This window comes from Protomyctophum bolini, assembly GCF_963924005.1.
Source record: "Protomyctophum bolini genome assembly, chromosome: 23".
Taxonomy (NCBI): Eukaryota; Metazoa; Chordata; class Actinopteri; order Myctophiformes; family Myctophidae; genus Protomyctophum; species Protomyctophum bolini.
Genome location: NC_137884.1, coordinates 6,481,249 through 6,502,670, shown reverse-complemented (window position 1 = coordinate 6,502,670; position 21,422 = coordinate 6,481,249). Strand labels below are relative to the sequence as shown.

The 21,422-nt window shown below is 43.2% G+C and overlaps 1 protein-coding gene across 2 annotated transcripts in view; it reads left to right on the top strand.

Annotated features, from left to right (window-relative positions):
• large1 (LARGE xylosyl- and glucuronyltransferase 1) overlaps window positions 1–2,179 on the top strand; it is a 106,502-nt gene extending 104,323 nt beyond the window's left edge. For both annotated transcript variants that reach the window (XM_080757330.1, XM_080757329.1), the window contains exon 15: window positions 1,635–2,179. In XM_080757330.1, the coding sequence (XP_080613456.1) occupies window positions 1,635–1,832 (198 nt within the window). In that variant the 3' untranslated portion in view covers window positions 1,833–2,179. The remainder of the gene's footprint in view (window positions 1–1,634) is intronic.
• Window positions 2,180–21,422: the final 19,243 nt, after the last annotated feature.

Genomic DNA, 21,422 nt, shown 5'->3' with positions numbered 1-21,422 from the left:
TGCTGGTATTATTTTCTATGGACCAAAGCCAGTCACTGTCAGGTGAAAAGAAGCTTAGGCCAGTGTTGATTTTGACAGAAATAATTTGTTTGTTTATTCGTTCATTCAAAATAGTCTATTGAATAAAAATGTAGTTTTGTCACCTGAAAAGTTAGCGTTTTAGTCTAGTTTTAGTCTACTAAATCAACAGTTGATTAAAATTTATTCTGAATCAGTGTCGTAATGGCTGATTTTACACTTGGTTACATGTTGAAAATAGATTTTCAGAGCGCAACACCCGAGCATAAAATTACTTGTGTTTTACTGCTACTGGATCTCTTCTCCACATTTTAGCCTAGTTTTATTTGTCGACAAACTGTCAGTATATTTAGTCTAGTTTTAGTCATCAAATGTTAGTTTTTTATAACATTTTGAATTAATTTCAACACTGGGGAGGCATGGTCTACAGCAGGGATACTCAAATAGATTTACCTGTGGGCCACATTACAAAAATGGCAAGGGGCCAGGGGCCAGTAGATAAAATTACGACATTAATGATACTTGATAACTTCTCTCTTTCAATTGCTTTATTTTCGCAAAATGTATCAAAGTACAATGTGCATGCACACAATATGTAAATAAATAAATGTGTTACATTTTCTTGCATAAACACAAAGAGCTGTTTCCATAACTGCACAAATTATTGCACATAACATGAGTAGCTGTTATAATAACATAATAACATAACATGAGTAGCTCTTTGCCTGCCTGCCTGCCTGCCTGTCTGTCTGTCCATGAGTAGTTATTTGTCTGTCTGTCAATGAGTAGCTGTCTTACTGTCTGCCTGTCTATGAGTAGCTGTCTGCCTGCCTGTCTATGAGTAGCTGTCTGCCTGCCTGCCTGTCCAATTGTCCATGAGTAGCTGTCTGTCTGCCTGTCTGAGTAGCTGTCTGCCTGCCTGCCTAATTGTCCATGAGTAGCTGTCTGTCTGCCTGTCTATGAGTAGCTGTCTGCCTGCCTAATTGTCCATGAGTAGCTGTCTGTCTGCCTGTCTATGAGTAGCTGTCTGCCTTCCTGCCTGTCCAATTGTCCATGAGTAGCTGTCTGTCTGTCTATGAGTAGCTGTCTGCCTGCCTGCCCAATTGTCCATGAGTAGCTGTCTGTCTGTCTATGAGTAGCTGTCTGCCTTCCTGCCTGTCCAATTGTCCATGAGTAGCTGTCTGTCTGCCTGTCTATGAGTAGCTGTCTGCCTGTCCAATTCTCCATGAGTAGCTGTCTGTCTGCCTGTCTATGAGTAGCTGTCTGCCTGCCTGCCTGTCCAATTCTCCATGAGTAGCTGTCTGTCTGCCTGTCTATGAGTAGCTGTCTGCCTGCCTGTCCAATTCTCCATGAGTAGCTGTCTGTCTGCCTGTCTATGAGTAGCTGTCTGACTGCCTGCCTGTCCAATTCTCCATGAGTAGCTGTCTGTCTGCCTGTCTATGAGTAGCTGTCTGCCTGCCTGCCAGCCAGCAAGTAAATAATTGACCAGAGAAAGGGCTATTGGTTAGCTAACTGGCTAGCGTAGTCCCACAGGGCTCTATAGTAGGGCCCCTCCTGCCTTCGCTCCACACGAATGTACCGAAAGTATCAGTACATGTATATCCCTTCTCTCACAGGAGTACGAGTTTGTGGTCCTCCCCAACGCGTACATGATCCACATGCCGCACGCGCCCAGCTTCGACATCACCAAGTTCCGCTCCAACAAGCAGTACCGCGTCTGCCTCAAGACCCTCAAGGAGGAGTTCCAACAGAACATGTCGAGGCGCTACGGCTTCGCTGCCCTCAAGTACATGACGGGCGACAACAACAGCTAGCCACCACTGCAGACCCTTCCAGACCTGGCCCCGGACTACTGACAAGCCCCCCTGTGGGGCTGGGGAGAGGATGGACTACTGACAAGCCCCCCATGTGGGGCTGGGGAGAGGATGGACTACTGACAAGCCCCCCATGTGGGGCTGGGGAGAGGATGGACTACTGACAAGCCCCCCTGTGGGGCTGGGGAGAGGATGGACTACTGACAGGTCCCCCATGTGGGGCTGGGGAGAGGATGGACTACTGACAGGTCCCCCATGTGGGGCTGGGGAGAGGATGGACTACTGACAGGTCCCCCATGTGGGGCTGGGGAGAGGATGGACTACTGACAAGCCCCTCTTTGGGGCTGGGGAGAGGATGGACTACTGACAAGCCCCCCATGTGGGGCTGGGGAGAGGATGGACTACTGACAAGCCCCTCTTTGGGGCTGGGGAGAGGATGGACTACTGACAGGTCCCCCATGTGGGGCTGGGGAGAGGATGGACTACTGACAAGCCCCTCTTTGGGGCTGGGGAGAGGATGGACTACTGACAGGTCCCCCATGTGGGCCTGGGGAGAGGATGGACTACTGACAATCCCCCTCCCCTGTGGGGCTGTGGAGAGGATGGACTACAGACAATCCCCCTCCCCTGTGGGGCTGGGGAGAGGATGGACTACTGACAATCCCCCTCCCCTGTGGGGCTGGGGAGAGGAAGGACTACAGACAATCCCCCTCCCCTGTGGGGCTGGGGAGAGGAAGGACTACTGACAAGCCCCCCCTTCCTTGGGAGGCTGGGGAGAGGAGGGACTACTGACAAGACCCCCCCCCCCCTTCCCCTTGTGGGGCTTGGTAGGGGAGGGCTACCGGGGTCACACACAGCCCGCATCCGGACGTCTGTATTATTATTTTATTTTTTCCAGATACTTGCAGTGTGTGAGACTGGAGCTCCTCAGACTCTCATGCGATCGTTGAACCTCCTCGGCATGAACCAGGGGGGAAAGCACGTGTCCAAACGTTGCTCCCACCCTCCGCCTCCTCCACTGGGGGGGGGGGGGGGGGAGACTGGAAGACGTGCTCGTTCCAGCCAGGCCGACATCATCTCTGCCTGGGTGTTGAGGTTTTGAAAGCCGCAAAAGATGACATGTTTCACTGCTTCTTTTTAGAATGACTTGGCTTGCGCCCAGGCCGGCTTTTTGTGCCCAAGGGCTGCTGACAAAATAACAATACAAAAAAAAAGAAAAAAAGAACAGCAGCAGGCAGAGAGTGACGGACTGGCTGCTGCCTCGGAAAGCAGACTTTTCATTGCCTTGCCATATTTGTAAGACCAGCAACTGAGGCTCCGCTGCTGTATTTGTGGGCTAACTGTAAGTGCGTGTTTCTGTGTGTGTGAGAGACGGAGAGAAACGGAGACCGAAAGTGTGCGCGTGTGTGTGTGTGTGTGTGTGTGTGTGTGTGTGTGTGTGTGTGTGCACGTGCAACCGTGCGTGCAGGATTGGGAATATGAGAGAGAGTATGTGTATGTTCCTCCAGGACAAAGCTTAGCAAAAAGCTTTAGGGGGAAACCGAGAATGAAGCTTTGAAGCTACGTGGGCTTACATTTCTGTTTGCACGCTTCAATCAAAAAAGAAATAACGGCAGCCATATTGACTTGACTGACCGCACACCCAGATTCACTTTCGCAGAAACAAAATGCAAATTCGGAGCACCGAGATAAGACAAAAAGCGGCACTGTACACGAGTAAACGCGTCCGTACGCATTTCGGACGTCTCGTTCCAATGAGTGACACATACCGAGATATACGGGGCGAGACAGCCTCCCCGCCGTTAAATGTGTTTCTTAGCCGATACCAATCGGAAACGATTCTCACTGGCGTCGCAGGGGAGCTAAAGTGCAAGGAGGACTGGAGGTCAGGCAAGCGATTGATATTCAGGGTACTTCTCATGTCCGCCGCAGTGTGCTGCTGACAGGGACTTTTTTTAGTATCGTCGTCAGTGTTTGGTTTGGACAAGAAAACATGACAGAGAGGTCTGAAAACTCTGATCTCGCTCTAGCAGTTGGCAGAAGGTTTTCTTTCTCTCTTTCTCTCTCCCGTACACAAAGCACACAAATATAGTACACACACACACACACACACACACACACACGCACACACACACACAATATCACACTCTTTTCTCCAGCTGTATTTTCGTGCTCCACTCTCATTCCACACGAAGCGAGGCGAGGCAATCATTTCTGCTTAATCTTTACTTTTTTTTCCCTTGTCAACAATCAGTATTATTTATCAGTGTATGTTTACAGTCCTAACGTGTGTCAGAGCAGAAAAAAGGCACTGGTACTGCATCCTTCTCACGGATGGAGGGCGGAAGGAAGGACGGACGGACGGACGAGGGATGGGACAATAGGACGTTGTGGATTGTCCAGACTCCAGGACTGCATTTCAATGTAAAAACAACCACTTAAACAGTACAGTACAAGTCAGAAGGAGAGTTGTCTGTAGAGCAGTGGTTCTCAACATGGGGGTCCATGAGGGGGTTACAGGGGGGGTCCCCCAAGCTAAGTGATTGATAGTTGAGGAACTAAATGGAACATTAAGCTTCTGTAATTATGGGACTCATAAGGGTCCATTAGTTCCATTCACCCATGGGGGGGGGGGGGTCTAATATCAATATCAAACTTGGGGTCCTTAAACAAGGTTGAGTATCACTGGGCTAGAGACACTGGGCTGTATTTTGCATGTCTTAAGTACCAGGTCTTTTTCCCTAACTTGAGTAAACTAAAGACCTGGAGGCGTGATCAATGCTCTTTGGCCACTCAGAATAGCCAAATGGCATTGATCACGCCTCCAGGTCTTTAGTTTACTCAAGTTAGGGAATAAGACCTGGTACTTAACTTAAGACACGCAAAATACAGCCCACTGTCTCCTGTGTGTGTGTGTGTGTGTGTCTCTCTTGTCTCTTGTCTCTCACACTGTCTAGGAAAGCTCTTGAGCATGCCGGTGTGTTACGGCTGCTTTAACTTGGTCCAGACACAGAAGGTCTTACTGCAGATGAAGGTGTGTGTGTGTGTGTGTGTGTGTGTGTGTGTGTGTGTGTGCGTGTGCGTGTCAATGCATTGGATGAGTATATAATGTGTATTTGCGTCGCTGTCAAGTGGAAACCTCAGAAGTTCAACAGCGTTACTTTTCAATAGAACATTTTTCAGTGAAAATAGCAGATGTACAGGCTCACAATGCTGGATTGGCTACTTTCACTACTTTTGCAGTGGTGTAAGTAATGTACTCAAGTACTGTAGTTTACTGGGTTATTTCCAATTTTTTATACTTTTACTTCTACTCCACTACATCTCAGAGGTATATTGTTTTTTACCTCACTGCAATTATTAGAAAACTAATAGTTACTAGTTTCTTTGTAGGTTTTTATTATTACAAAATATACATTAACCAACTCGGCACCATTGGCAATTTTATAATAGTCGAGCTACAAGCTCACAACGTGTCATAATGTGATGCTTTGTGAGCTTGTACATCTGCTGTTTTCAGAAGATTTTTATACATCGGAAAACGTGTGAAATGGGACATTCTGCATATTTAACTTTTTGCTTTAACTTTTTACTCTATTTTACTTTTGTTATGTTAAGTACATTTTTATACCAATACTTTTGTAATTTTACTCAAGTAAATTTTGAATACCAATCTTGTACTTGTCGCAGACTATTTCTACAATAGGGTATTGATACTTTTACTTCAGTAAAAAAATGTGTACTTCATCCATCACTGCAAGTAGGGGATTGACGAAAAAACTAAAAAAGTTTCAATATTGAGATACAAGGTTTCTGCCCTACAGCGACTATGTGAGAGAGTGAACTGTGTGTGTGTGTGTGTGTGTGTGTGTGTGTGTGTGTGTGAGTGAGACACTTTTGGGGGTGATTATTATTGCAAGAGGGGAGCCAGAGGAAGTGTGTATGTAACTAATTCAGTGTTGACAGACATGCTGCTACCCGAATAAAGGCAAATCAGTGGAACAATCTCCTGTTTCTTTATGTGAGCACGTACATAATATATATACATCGAAAAAGGACCATAATGTTGATGTTCAAGGCTTAACTGTGTAACGCCCATTTTAGTAGTCTTTTTGCCTGTATCGCCGTTACCATTCCCAGCATTCTGTTTGAAACGGAAACACAAAGTACTGCTGCAAAATGAAGGCTTCACGTCCAGGATATCGTGGAATGTGACAAAAAGTACATAGATACACACATACATTTGTTATTTGCCAGTAAATTCCAGGTGCCTTACACATTATGGCATTTTTGGCGGCTCGCCGACAAAACTCCCGATCTGACGCAAGATCGATCTTTCATCGCCGAGGTTTTGCTCGCTGTTTGTGTGAACGGCTCTGCGAGAAGATATAGCGCCGATAAAAGCGCTCGCCGACGCCTTCCCGAGCGTTTCTGAATAACTAGCGGGTTTGATAATTGGATCTCTTGCCGATTGGACATCATACAGTATTAACTGGGTTGCGACGGCACATCGAGCAGGCCATATTACAGCCAATGAGAGCACAGGACAGCTGTGCTCACTGACTCTGTCTGTCGACCATTATCCATTTCCTCGCCTATTTGTTACGTCCCCTATATGACGTGTTCATTTCGATGAAACATGGCGGTCATATTGTTTCAGAGCTATGATGAGACATTATAAATAATGTTTTGTCAAAGGATAGATTGTAGATATGCCGTATTTTGCATGATCGTGGTCATGGAGGGGGAGAGAGAGAGAGAGGGGTGTGTGTGAATGCAATCGCATCAAATTGCGTTTTTGGTGAGAAGAAACTTAAGAAAGTATACAGTGGTTTCATGTCCAGTCGTGCACCGTGCGGAGTAAAAAGCAAATAGCCTACAATTGAAACCTTTCTCCTGTGTTGTGTGTTTCTGCGTTTGTGTGTGGACACACATCTTTGTTGTATGGGCAACGAAAACATCAGTTTTGCAAAAATCTATAGGTGTAGCCCATTAGCTGGTGAATTATCTCCACCTATCTTGTCTTGTGCCACCAGGCCTTTCACATCAATCAGATGTTTTCGGGCATAGCGGAGGTTGAAGAGACATCATACTGATTGAATTTGACATGGTACTGACCATGACATTGACATCATATTAATTTGTGATGATACTGACATGATACTGTACATGATAATGATATGATACTGACCATGAAACTGACATGATACTGACCATCATATTGATATCATAATGTCATGATACTGACCATGATCTTGACATGATACTGACCGTGATATTGACATGATACTGACCACGACACTGCCTGCTTTAGTGCAGTCTTAATGAACCCTGATCATCACTGGATGTACGTAGTGGATTCAATTTGGTGCGCCTTGTTGCATCTTGGTCTGTATCATTTGAAAGTTGTTTGAATCTTAATGAATTTTGGGGATGCACAGTGACAGCTGGTGGCGCCTTAATGAAATTAAAGCATGATCTTAATGGATTTAGGAGGATGCACAACGACAGACCCCTTATGAAATGAAAACACTCAGCTTATCTACTGGCAGCTCCCTGGAGTCAAACAGTCCCCATGCAAGACATGCCCTAACGACCTGTCAATGAAGGTCCTGCGAGTCTCGGGACATCATTTCTGTTTTCTCTTATATTAAAACGTTTTACAGGAGATGCTCATTAATTCAATTTAAATGTAATGCATGAAATTCAAGCCTACAGTGCATTTCAGATGAGATGGGATCCAGTGATTTTGGATCTGCACGGGATCCAGTGATTTTAACTAGCCTAAATAGACCTCTATTCTGTATATATCATATAATGGGCGATCATTATGTGAACATATAGACAAACATCCGGTATTAAGCATTTTGGTTTCATGTGCCTAAAACGTTTCTCCCCAGATACTCTTTTTTTAGTCATTTTTGACTCTTTTAGTTTTATTATTACATTATTAAGGTTTGTTGTATTCTGTGCTGTTGTAAAAGCCATGGTTGTTTTCACTGTCTCACGCCAGCCTATAAGTGATCTTGTGCCTGAAAAGTTGGCCCTGGTTTTAAGTGGTTACAGTGATGGAGAAACTTTACTTTGGTGTTGTTGAGAGTGAAGTCACAGGAGGGACGCTGCCATCCATCAGAGAAAAGGGCAGCGGTAAGAGAGCTTTTGCATTGTGATATTTAGCATCGGCCGTAATGCAATGAGAAAAATGCTGGCGACATTTCTGGGGGGTATGATGATCACAACTCGTTTGGACAAGCGTGGCCTGCCTTCCCCCGTCGTGGTCCTCAGGCTGTATTATTACGCTGTGTCTGGGGAGCAGCTTGGGACAACTCACTAGAGAAAGAGAGAGATTTGCTGAAGTACAATTGTGAGGTACTTTTTACTTGAGTATTTCCATTTTTTTGTATATGCTTCTACTCCACCTACAAATCTACAAATATTGTACTTTATTTTTACTCCACTACTATAAAACACACTAAAGTGAATGGCACATCGAGTGGCACATCGAGTGGCAAAGCAACATGCAAAGTGAGTTTAGCATTGTTTAACGTTGTTTAATGCAATCAGATAGGACTTTTCTGTTTGAATGCATGGGCTGTCAAGGCCAGAAAGTAGTTTTTTGCCAGTCAGTAGGCATTCCTGCATAACTTCTGGGTTTGATGATGATGTCACACGCATACCTTCTATTATTTGATGTTTGGTTAATACTGTTACCTTACTGTTGCCAATTTTGATTATATATAATGAGTCTGACATAATTTTTAACAACATTTTAACATTTAAAGTCTTCAAAAGTGTATTAAAAGGATTTAACAGAAAAGTTCACTCCAGAATGCCATGCTAGGCGTTTTACCTCTGGTTCTAAAGCTTCTTAATTCAGATGCAATGGAATTATTTTAGCCAGCAGATGGCACTTTGCCCCCCAGGGGCTGACATAAGGGAGGAGGGGGTGGGATTTGTGGATCACTGTCCATGGGAAAATCCGAGCACTTGTTTGAGCCTAATTATTCAGACAACCCCAGAGTCAGACCACAGAAAAGCCACTACACGTTCAAAGTTCAGGTTTTTATAGGGTGAAATTGAGGTCAGAATTATATACTTCAGCTATTCAGACTATTTAATGAAGTAAAAAAGAAAATCGAATAGAATTTACTTTGTTACTCGGAGTACTTCTTCCATTATTGTGGGAGAGTGATGGAGAGAGACAGACTGCAGCGTCTGACCTTTGTTCATGAGATGAATGGCGTGACGCTAAGTCATTTTGTCTCATCTGAACTGGGAAAACCTTTCGGCCTATATGAAAGTGCTTTATTTATTCTGCTTTAATAGAGCTGTGGTGGGGTTCTCAAACCTTTGAAGTTATTTTGGTGGAAAAGGGGCCTCGGAGTTAACTTTGAGAGCCACTGCATTAAAAGTGCAGTATAGTGATATGCTTTTGATAAAAAAAGATGTGTTTAATAGCTCTATATTCTGGTAGCAGTCATTGCTAATGTTTGTTCAGTGTAACAGGGGTCTACCTGTCATAGTTCCAACACTTAAGTAAACATAAAATGCATTTTCAGGTCAGGATACTGCACATTTTATCCAATCATTCATGAGACAGAACTAATAGGATACTGGATAAACAAGCGCACGGAATTGCAGGTGATAAAACAAGTGTATGAAATTGGAAATGCAGCACTATCAAATTTAAGATGATAAATGGGTAGGCCTACTCTCTCTCCAGGAGTCCAGATTGGCTGGAATTGTCAACACCTGAAGAAAAGTTTCTTTATTAAAGAGACGGGGAGACTCGTATTACTGAACAACCACTCTATAGCAATGCATTAGTATCAGAATATAGAGCTTTACCTTTTTAACAACAAAACAATTAGTTTAAACCAAAACGTACACTTACCTAGCTTTTTAAAGGGTTAACTACACTCTCAGAGTTAAATTAACACTCACGATTATACAGTGTATGCTGCAAGGTGATAAGCGGTGTGTGTGTGTGTGTGTGTGTGTGTGTGTGTGTTCTGTGTGAGTGAGTAAATTGAGTTGTGCATAGTTGTGTGGAAGGGGGGGCACATGGGGAAGATACAGTGGGTACACGAGGCGATTAGTGGTGCGTTGCAGTTTGCTTCCTTATCAGAGAGGTTTTGTGTATGCTGTGGCTTCTCCCTAACTCTGTAATTCCCTCCCTCTGTGAGGCTGAGGAGCGCGGCACCAGAGTTATTACCCCGTTTTGAGTGACAGCGAGGGACCCCCCCCCCCCCCCCCCAGTACCTCCCCTCCCCCTTCACAGGAGGTGAAGGAGGGAGGAGATTGATGGAGGAGGGAGCGAAGCACGAAGGGATGCATACAATTCCTTTCCGCAAAAGGAAATGACTGCGGGAATAATTGGCTCACGCATGGGCCAAGTTAATGTGAGATTATCGTTTGACTGTAGGGAGAAGATGTATCTGTTCCCCTGAACACCATCAGGCCCCGACAGCGACGGCTCCTGAAAATTGTGACTGGGGGTGCTATGGAGGTGCTATTAGAGGGGGGGGGGGGGGCTAATAAATCTTGGTTTACATAGAAGTCAGTCAATTTGGCTTGATGGAGCCGGGGGGGGGGGGGGGGGTGCGGGTACCGTCCTAAAGTCGTCTCTTCGGTGCTACTGAAGATTTCTGACGAGCCAAAATCATTTTCTCTTTATATATATTTTGTCCCCCTTACAAGATTTGTGTTGTTAAAATGTTTTCATCCTTATATACTCAAGATATTTGTTGCTGGTTTTGCTTTTAATGGACAGCAAAAGCAGCCACACCTGTATTCCCAGTGAAAATATTATTATTTTCATATTTATTTTTAATTTGGGAACCCAAAATAGAGACACCCGTTTGAAAGTGTCTAAAATATACAGTATATATGTATATATATATATATATATATATAAATTCATAAAGCAAGATGCTGCTTTTAGCTTCCTCTGTGTGAACGTGGCTTGTATCTTGTATAATTGTATTATATGCTTGTCCCCAGCAAATACATGTGTTCATGAAACATCCGGGAGACTGACAGACAGTAGGCCTCACTACAAAGACATTGTGGACGTTAGTGTTCGTCTTTATCCTTCGGTGGCCAAAGAAATGGCGTTGAATAGCAGTAGACGGAATGTGTGTGTGTGTGTATTGTGGACACATGTCGTTATGTTCCCTTGGCAGTAGAAAGGATGTAATTATGAAAGTACTCTTCGATGGATAATTCATAGTGCCTCTTGTAAAGAGCAGTTCCCAGAAAAGGGCTCTCCAGTGATGAGTGATTGAATGAAGGCTATTTTAATAGGTCTGATATTATGCAGCGGCAGGCCTCAGTCCTGCCACTGCCTTCCATAAAAGATGAGGTTATGGCAATGGAAACTATCCTTTCAACATTACTCAAGAGTAAAAAAATGCTAAAGACAATAAGAATAAAGAATTACAGACGCTAGTTAAGAGCACTGTCTGTGTAAATCAGTGAATATGATAATGCAGTGTTCGTTCATATCTGTCTGCTAAAATGAGTCGGTGGCGGAATAGAAGGTTATAGCTGCACTGTAACTTTCTTCTTCTACCCTGGATTTGAACCTGGTTTCCTGCGCAAATGCTGATTTTTTTTTGGTTTGTTTTACCATTGAGCCAATAGAGCCTGCCTGCTCGCTCGGGGGATGAATTTAATCTTGACCATCAGGTCAAGAATTTGTGTCAGATCCTAGCTGTGTCTACTGCCTATAGGTGAGACATGACCTTTGACCTCAATAGAAGAGTAGGGGAACTAAATACAAACACCCCAATATTGTATAATAATATCACATATTGCTATTTTCAATATATTTCTAATATAGTGGCCATGCACAACAGCATAATAATATGATGCATTGCAAGGTTGAAGTTCTGCAATTTTTTGAGCGGCGCTAGCCCCTCCTATGCCCCGCTTTGAGTGTTTGTGCAACACAAAGACAAAAGTGTGTAAACACAAACATTGAAGACAAATGTGAGGACGCAAATTGTGATTGGCCAGAATGAGATGTATATGATGATAAGAGCGCCCCTCACTCCACACACTCTTGTGTGTCTGGAAATCTGTGAATGATTTTGGAAAATCTTCAATGCAGCAATGAATTGATATATTTGACATTTGAATCCAGTATACTGGGGTAGATAAAGTACAACTCTGTCCACCACTGGTGATTGGTGATAATGGGTCTGTGTGTGGCGGCGCCTGCTTCGCCCCGCGCACGCCGCTCCGCCTCGCCCCTCGTCCGCGAGGAGGAGAGGCCCGCGGACGGTGATTGATTACTTCAATCGGGATGCTCCAGACACTCTCGATTAGGGCTCTACGTGAGGAGACTGTGCTCGCCCCTCCGTGTGTGTGTGTGTGTGCGTGTGCGTGTGTGTGTGGGAGGGAGGGGGGTACGGGGGCCTACCTGCCTGTGTTAGCGGCCATCTGTAAACATTTTGTCATGCGAGACGGGCAGGGAGAGGAGGTGAGGGTGGCCTTCACGCGGTCATCACCTGTGAGCCCTCGGGCGGCTCCATTTCGGAGCCGTGCCCTCCCAGCGCCGCCCATACTGCTGCTCTCCGGTGGTGGAGAAAGTATACTCACAACTTAAGTACTGTAAAAGTATTATCAATACTGCAAGGCCTATAATGTATGTATATTGGGCTGAAGTGGGTAATGTTTTGGAGTAATAATCAAAATCTACAAAGTAACTAGTAACTACAGTATTAAATAAAGTAAAAGTACAATATTTTTCAATATAGACTTAACATTTTGGAAAATGGAAATACTCAAGGAAAGTACAAATACCTCAAAGTTACTTAAGTACAAGTACTTAGCTACTTTCCACCACTGCTGCTCCCTCTCTGCCTCCCTCTAGTGTTTCTCTTGTTTGTGTATACCCTGCTGTGTATGATCGTTGTGTACAGATTTGTTGATTAGATTATTTTTTTTCTATTACCATGCTGCCACACAAAAACACTTTCTTTACTCCCACCCAAAAAAAGGGGAAAAAATGTTCAAATAGCCGATCTACAGGCTGACAATGTGTCGATGTAGATCGGCTATTTGAACTATTTTTAAATGTTTTTCAAAATAGTTTAAAAAAAAAAAGGCAAATAAGTTTAGGGATAAGGTGTAAGGCACCGGCGAAAATAAGGTCGTCTCAGATGTCGTCTTGTCCTTTGAAACCTGTGATGAGTTGACAGAGAAATAAATCCATGCAGTGACTCATTCCAAAATCGCCGGCTGCAGAGCTTTGAAGGCCAGATAGCATTTATCAATTAAAGGGAGGGGATGTTTTTTTATTATTAAGTTATTTTATATGTGACACTGACTGACACAGCAGACAGCACCCAAAGAGAAATGTTTGACGGTGAAAATGTGCGGTTTGCACAGAAAGCCGTTTCCAAACCGTTCAAGTATTTCACAGTTTTTCAACACAAAAATAATACATTTGGCACCATTTGCACAACCTAAACTTGTAATGTATCTAATGGCTCGACAGAATTTGCACTACTTCACACACCCTTATCTGCATCAGACTCTGACTTTCCTTCTTTACACTCTGATGTCAGTTAAGTTCACCTTGTTGTCCAAACATTATACACACAATGTTCAGTTGGTGTACACACTTCTCACGTAAACTCTTAAAGCATCAACCTACTGTAGTACAACACACAAGTATTAAAATCTCTAAACATTCAGGTATGTTGAGCAATTTGCTGTCTGGGACTATATGACTATGACTATATATCGTACGGCATACTATAGCACGCCGTTTAACATCATTTTTGAGGATTTGAAAAAAAAAAAAAAAAACGATGGGTTATAGCCCATGTTCTTTGAAATTTTGAAAAACAAGTTATCCTCGTTTCTCATCATTTTGGACCATGGGCTATAGCCCATATCGTATGGCATACTATGGCACGCCGTTTTTCATCATTTTTGAGGATTTGAAAAAAATGTGTTGCGGAGGATGAGAAACATTAGCAAATTGCGGAGTGTTGCGGAGGATGAGAAACATTAGCATTTATCCTCGTTTTTCATCATTTTGGACCATGGGCATATACAGTATAATGAAACTATACACACTATACTATACATATACTATGAATTGCTATGACTACATAAAATGCAATTATAGTGCTGTCTACGTAACATGCTATAAATATATATAATATATAAATCTTGTATGGGGGGGGGGGGGGGGTCTCTGGCACACGCATATTTCCAAATGGAAAATAAAATATGAATTTGTGAAAACGTTTGAGAACCTGTGGTGTAAAGAAATCAACCAAATAACCACCAGAATACCGATCTCACCTGAGCTTTATTTACTCTCTCCCCCCAAAAAAAGAAATACATAAATAAAATGCTTCAGCTCACACAGGAAGGTGAATTATTCAGGTCTCTGATAAGATCTCCTGTGTGAGGTGAAGCAGTGGTTGTTGTGGGTAAATAGGAAGATTACAGTTGGAGGCCTTATATTGTGTGTGTGGTATTATTTTGGTTTTCTTTTATATCTAAATTATACATTACCACTTAAAGGTTGAACGTTCTTTGTTTTTTAATTACATTTTTGTTTTGTACAGTGTACAGGGTTCATAATGCACAATGGCGTTGTGTTATCCTCATCCTGTCTGCATTTGGAATGCACACAGGAAGGAAAAACATGGACACAATTATTGGCAGATGGAAGTAACTTAATGTGGATGCTTTATTTAGAGTCTCATGGATTAATCCTGTGTTCATAATCTGTTTTGCATAATGTCTTAACCTTTCTCTTAAAGGCTTCAAGGTACCAGTTGCTGAGAGTGGGTGGGGCTAAAGCATAATGCAGATGTGAGCTGGGGAGGGGGGGTTAGTTTCAGTGGGGTTGTTGTAAAGTTAAAGTGTGTAAACATTTTCTAGTACATAGATTTTTTTATAGCACAAATGTTGGGCCAGGGTTCCCTTTGGGACCTTGTTTTCGAGGGTGGATGTGACGGCCCCCTGGGCCTTTAGTCTACTCTGGTGTTCTGCTGTGCCTTTAACAAGGAGTGGCTGCAGGAGAGCATCCTTGTTCTTTTGTTTGTTTTTGGTTCTAGATTTTGCGCAGCATGTTGGAAACTTTAAAGATTACCCTTTTCACAATTATGTAAATAAAACACTTATTTTTGGATTGTCCTCCTCGGTGTGGTTTCCCCTTTTCCGTTATGGCCGCAGAGCCAGCCATAACAACGCCACTGACGACAGGGTTCAGTGTGAACGCGATGCGACAGACCGTGAGACCCACATCAAAATGTTGAGGTCTGCGTCTACCACAAAGTTTCTCTTTTGAAAAATGATTCCGGCCCAATGAAATGGGTCGTTTAATCAACCCCTTGACCTATCCATGGGTCTACCAGAAGTCAGGCACTGACAAAACATGGACATCACGCAGAGTTAGTTGGCACGAGCCACACCTGTCTCTGCCATCGCACATGCAGATCTAATTAAACGCTAATTACTTGCAGCGAGGCTCTCCCCCAGCTGTGTCATTTAAATCAATTAGTGACTTACTGTGCAACATTCTTTTTTGCGAAGAAACAGCCAAGTGTTACAAAACACAAGACTGGCCACCATAACCATATGTTGGCTCTCCTGGTAGATTTTCTCGTATTTCTCGTCAACAGCAGTAGTAGTAGTAGGAATCAATAATCTGCCATGCAGGCCTAAGAAAGACGCTTAGATATGTGGTTCCCATTCCCAAACACCTGGCCGGAACCCAATAGGTTTGGGTCGCGGACCCTTTCTTATAGGTTGTGAGGAAATATCTCCTCATTTTTTGTACGCAGTTTAATTATCTATTTCAAACATATTTTCCAAAACTATATATATACTGTATATAGGACACGAGTTTTCAATGAATCTACGATGGTTAAAATGCAGAGTTTTAAGTTACAAACATGTTTGAAAGTGAAATAATCCTTTAATGCATTGTATGTAACGTCCTGTCTTTACATTAAAACTTATATTTTAATAATTTAATCAGCCACTAGTGTCGTGGTGTTTACCTGTAGAAACACATTGCCCTCTGATCGCTGTATTTTGGTGTTTTCACCGTTGTCTTTGGTAGACAGGGAACCAAAACCTTGACAACATCCAGGTTTTGTCGTTTTTATTTACCGTATTTAACTATTTATAATACACACAGTATACAGTAGCTGTATCTTTATTGCAGTTGTTGCTGTAACAACTGAATTTCCTCTTGCCAATAAAGTTTTGTGCCATCTTGTTTCTTATCTCAAACGATGAAGATATCAAGCCTTCCCAGCCCTGCGATGTTGACTTTATCTGCGTTCTTCAGCTGGGGAGCTGTCTAGTATAGTAGTATAGTCTCAACAGCAGCAGCAGCTGTCAACTGGGGGACAATACTGTAATTGCCAGCACAACACAGAACGAGCTTGAACACAACACCACCGACGAAAAAGGTTTTGATGACTAAATATATTGACAATGCCTTGTAAATGCTGCATTGGTAAATGGTGGTAAATATAGTGCTTTTATCCAAAGCACTTTACATGCATAGGATTGTGCATTATACATTCACCCCATACACACACCCATACACGATGGCGGAGGAAACCAATGTAAGGCACCAATGATCTTCGGAAGCAATTAGGGGTTCACCGTCTTGCTCAAGGACACTTCGTCTGACACTAACTTTGGGGGAGCCAGAACTGGCTCCTCTACTGGCCACTCTGCCCCTTGCGTCACTGCCGCCCCATGTCTGCTGTTTATGACTTAATTCTGAAGCACTGCAAATCTGTATGAAAGGTGCTATACAAATGAAGTTTATTATTATTATTAACACTATGCGAGAGTTGAATCTTTACCAGCCGTTTCGACCGAAAATCAACCGATAATACCCAGTAGGTTACTTATTACGCCGATCTTATCCAGCCGATCGTCTCGTCTGGAGCCTACTGGCTGCGATTGGCGTTGATGACACGTTAACCGATCTTATCGGTCTAGTCAGGTCTATACTGGACATACTGGGAGCCTACTGAAAATGACAAGCCTCCTCATTCCCTCCCCTAAACTTAACCGCAAGCATGTCACAGCGCGGTCCTAATATTAACGCATGTTCGCCAACCTTAATCCTGTCGTTTTGGTCTACTGCCTACTAAAAACGACAAGCCGCCTCCTCATACCCTCCCCTAAACTTAACCGCAAGCATGTCGCATTGTGAGCTTAGATGTTATTTTTTGATAATGATTCAAGTATAAAATATACCTTAAGTGATGACAGAAGGTCAACACTTCTGCCATATCATGACATTCTCATATCACACACATCTAAATTGTCAATATTGTTTATTTTGCAGCCCTATGTTTCTGCCCTTCTTCCTTGGAAAATGGCTGTTGGCTGTTGCAAATGCAGTTGTGCCTGCCATTGTGGTAGAACAGCTGTTCCAACAGCTTTCCATCTGAAGTAACCTCTCATTGTGGGAATGTTGCATTTCCCACCGCTGTGATATTGCCCCCAGCATTCAGAGAGCATAATCGAGAGGCCAGATGGTGATTTATAGACAGGCGGCGGTGGCAGAACTGCTGGCTAACAATGCCCTGCCTCTCTGAGATGGAAAGTCTCATGCAGCTCTCTTGCTACGGGGCAAGGTCTATTCTTTGTGTGCCCCAAAGTGTGGCACAGGAAGGGTCAGTGAGAACGTATCAGTGGTGGGGAGGAAAAGACGCAGAGATAGAGTATGAATGAACATTACAGATTCAAGCGCATGGTCAGAAAACTGTTGGTTCCTTCGGTGTCTGACTGACTCCAACTAAACATGACTGAATCACGGTTTGACAACACAAATGCCTCTGATATAGACTAAGTATAGCCCCTATTTTAAACATCAAACAGACTATCAATTATACTTTCTAAAACACACATGACACTTGTAAAATGTAATAGGAAATGTAACCAAATGACCAAAAACAGCAATAACCAACCAAAGATGATATGTAATCTTAATCATGAGTGAATTAACTGCACTCTCTGTGAATTTGAAGTCGGTGGGGCGAACGGCTCTCGAGTTATGTGGATTATAGACGTACATACTGTACACACACAGAGACTTAAGTGCATTTATAGTTATATGACAATTGGCTCTTACACTAGCCAGGCTCTAATTGGTTAGGCAGGAGATTAGGAGCCACATTACATTTAATGTCCATGAACTATTAAAACTTAAAAGCACTGCCTTGGCTTCTTGCGACAAGCAAGGCCTTTCCAAAATTCTGGTCTTGGTTTATTATCTTCGCCCCTCGTACTGTTCCACTGGAGTCCGGCAGTGTTTTAACTATTACTATTACTACTCCACCATGCATTGCGAGGAAAGACCTCGTGCTATTAGCACGATATATCCAGCTCAGCTGCAAGGTTTATTCTTGCCTTGACCATTTCGGCAGTGATTTATGCAAGCAGTTCCCCGCTGCACCAAGGCCTCACTCATGTTTCCCAAGAATGTAATAAGATAAGATAGGCAGCAACAGTAAACACAGGAGAGGTACAGGGAAGAGTCATTTTCAAGAACCAAACCAAAATAGATAAAAGTAGAATGAAAAAGAAAAAGTGCCACTCTCCACCAGGCCAGGTCAGGTTGTGGCATCCTGGTGGCGCTATAATAGGCCAATGTGAAAAGGGTGGCATTTATTGTTATTTCTTCAAAGGCCTTTGATGGCAATTGGATGATTTGAGGCATTTTGTTCCAAAAATATGTTTTGCAAAATTCCACCTGTTGGTGGCGCTATAACAGGCCAATGTGAAAAGGGTGGGATATATTCCTCGGCCTGGTAGGAAAGTGCGTGAAAGATCTCATGTAAATTGCACGCTGCGTTCATGATTTGATGCTTTTTGTCCCAAACGGACCAATCCTGCAAACTTTCAAAGCCAATTATAGCCAATTAGGATGGAATATGAAATATGGGACAGATCCGTCTTAAGCACATGACTATAGAGATACTGTGTAACGATTTGCAGGATTTTTGGACAGAAGCAGTAATATAACAAAATGTTTTACAAAAGTCAGCCTCCTGGTGGCGCTATAACAGGCCGTTTTGGAAAATTTGGGGCAGAGGTTCATCGTTGGCATCCAGGGGGTGTGTGTGCAAAGTTTGGCATCGACCTGGTTAACGGTGCCGGAGATTAGCTGGTAACGGACGGATGGACACATACGGACGGAGTGCAAAACATACTCTCTCCCCATGCCTTTGGCCTGGTGGAGACAATGAATGAATGAATGAATGAGTCATCTGCATTGAGCATCCAAATTGGAGAAGCCCTCAGATTTACTAGGGCGTTGTTGCTATATCTATATTCATATAATCTACTTGCCGTGTGCAGACGCAGCAGACGTGTGTGTGCACACTCTAGGATAATGTAATATTATATCACTGACAATGTAAGGGTTATTTGTTTCATGGACTGCATATGAAAGACTTAGACAATACATTGTTTGTGGTTCATTTTTATTTCAGTGGACAGCTATGTTGGTTTACTGCAGCTATGTTATCAGTAACCGGAATTGTTGAAAAGAGAACCAAAACCAAAGTGTTCGGACCCGTCAGGGTCTCTGAGAAACGAAGCTGTCCTCTGCCCAGGTGTTGGGTCATCAGGCATTGCAGAGTCACTTGTACTCAGGGGACAAAGCTTGTAAAAGGCAAAGAATCAAAACTGTCCCCACTCCCCATCCATCTGTCCAGGGTTTAGCAACCTGCACTTGCCAGCATCTCCACTATAGAGCCAGTTTGGCAATAGAGAGCCGAAGTCCTGATGTCACTCGCTCATCCCCTCGGCCCTGGTTCACAGAAGTAATTTCTCTATGGAGAATAACTGGTGTCATCTTAAAATCGTTTCGTATAAGCATTGTGATCCAAAAATAAACAAGCTCTCTCAGCCTTATCGTTTGCGACAGTCAGTCCCTCATATAGTCTGTTTTCTAGTGAAAATGTAACTAATTCAGTAGCAGTAAACTGTTCTGCTTTCTAATGGCAAATGTTGCTATGGAGCCAACTACTATCTACTCAGTTTATTTCATACAACAGGTGTACTATGTTGTCCTGATTAGGAGAATGTGCTCTTAATTATGTGTGTGCTCTGAAACCCCTCACTACACCATCTCTTGTCAGCCAAGGAGTTTTGCTGCAGGCTGACTGTCTATGTACACTAATGTACACATAGTGAGGACAGTACAGTAACAATAGCGTTTTCTCTCCGTCAGTTGATTCTGATATGAGTGAAACGGCCGTGATGACATGTTTATTTATCTAAAATCCTCCTATGGGGATTACAAGTACATGAACCCGTGGATTTGTGCCCTCGTTCACTTCGGTGCTCTATTATGTAGCTCATGGTTAACCACAAGTAGTGTCCCTATTTTGGACACATCATTAGAGGCAACACATTTCAGAAGCTTTCACAAAACTGTTTACAATGCAATGCATAATCCTTAAACCTTATTTAAAAGGTTGAGAATCACTGATCTATAGGCTAGTGCCCATCATTTCCATAGTTCCTCAAACCTCTCTCAATATTGAGATCCCCAAGCCCCCAAACTAGCGTGTCATCGCTATAACGTCATAGTAGGCTACTGACATCATCCAAGTGTGATGTATATAGTGATAACTATAGTGTGTAGTATTGGCAATGCTTGTAGATTGGCACATCTACAACTAAAACACAAATGTTGTTTTTCGTACTTTGTCACGTACCTTCTTTGCCACCCCAGGCACAGCAAGATGGACCCATTGTTACTTCAGACTTGGCACTTGACCAGCGGGATCCTTTCACCCGACCAGAAGCCAGTTATCTATACAAACACGCTGCCATGACCTTTTGCTTTTAGTCTCAGTAACATTGTGTCCTATAAAATATAATTGTACTGCTGCAGTGCTACTACAAAACTATACTGACAGAGGCGCATCTGTTGTCTTTTGTAACAGATGCTACGCTGCATTGTATATCTTTTTATGGGATTCCGTTATTGGGGAATATCTGTTGATACCAAACCGTTTGTTTTTTTTACAAGATTGCCGGTACCAAAAACTAATCTTTTACTGATTGGCTTGCTTGAAAGAACCTTTTTATTTCCCCCCACGATGGGTTTAATAAAACAAAACCACAAGCAGTAAAAACTATTTGGAACGTGCACGTCTGGTGAGTGTTGACCCAGCCAGTGCACAGAAGCTAGATAAAGTTCCAATCTGATGCCTTTCTTGTCTCGTCTCTCTCGTCTTGTCTCTCTCTCTCTCTCTCTCTCTCTCTCTCTCTCTCTCTCTCTCTCTCTCTCTCTCTCTCTCTCTCTCTCTCTCTCTCTGTCCTTGATTTCCTGTCTCTCTCTGCAGTCTCCTATGTGAAATAAAGCATACAATTGCCAAATAATAAATCCAAGGGAGGAGAAAAAAAAGCCCTCTATGGATTATCCACCTTTGAATGGGGGAGTCTGTGGAGACATTTAAAATTTCGTTAGGGCTGCGACATCCATTTTACGATGCTGTACGTCATGTGTCCTGCTATTCCTGCCGTCCTGTCATTTTGTGCGGGGAAAATGAGTGAACCCATCTAATC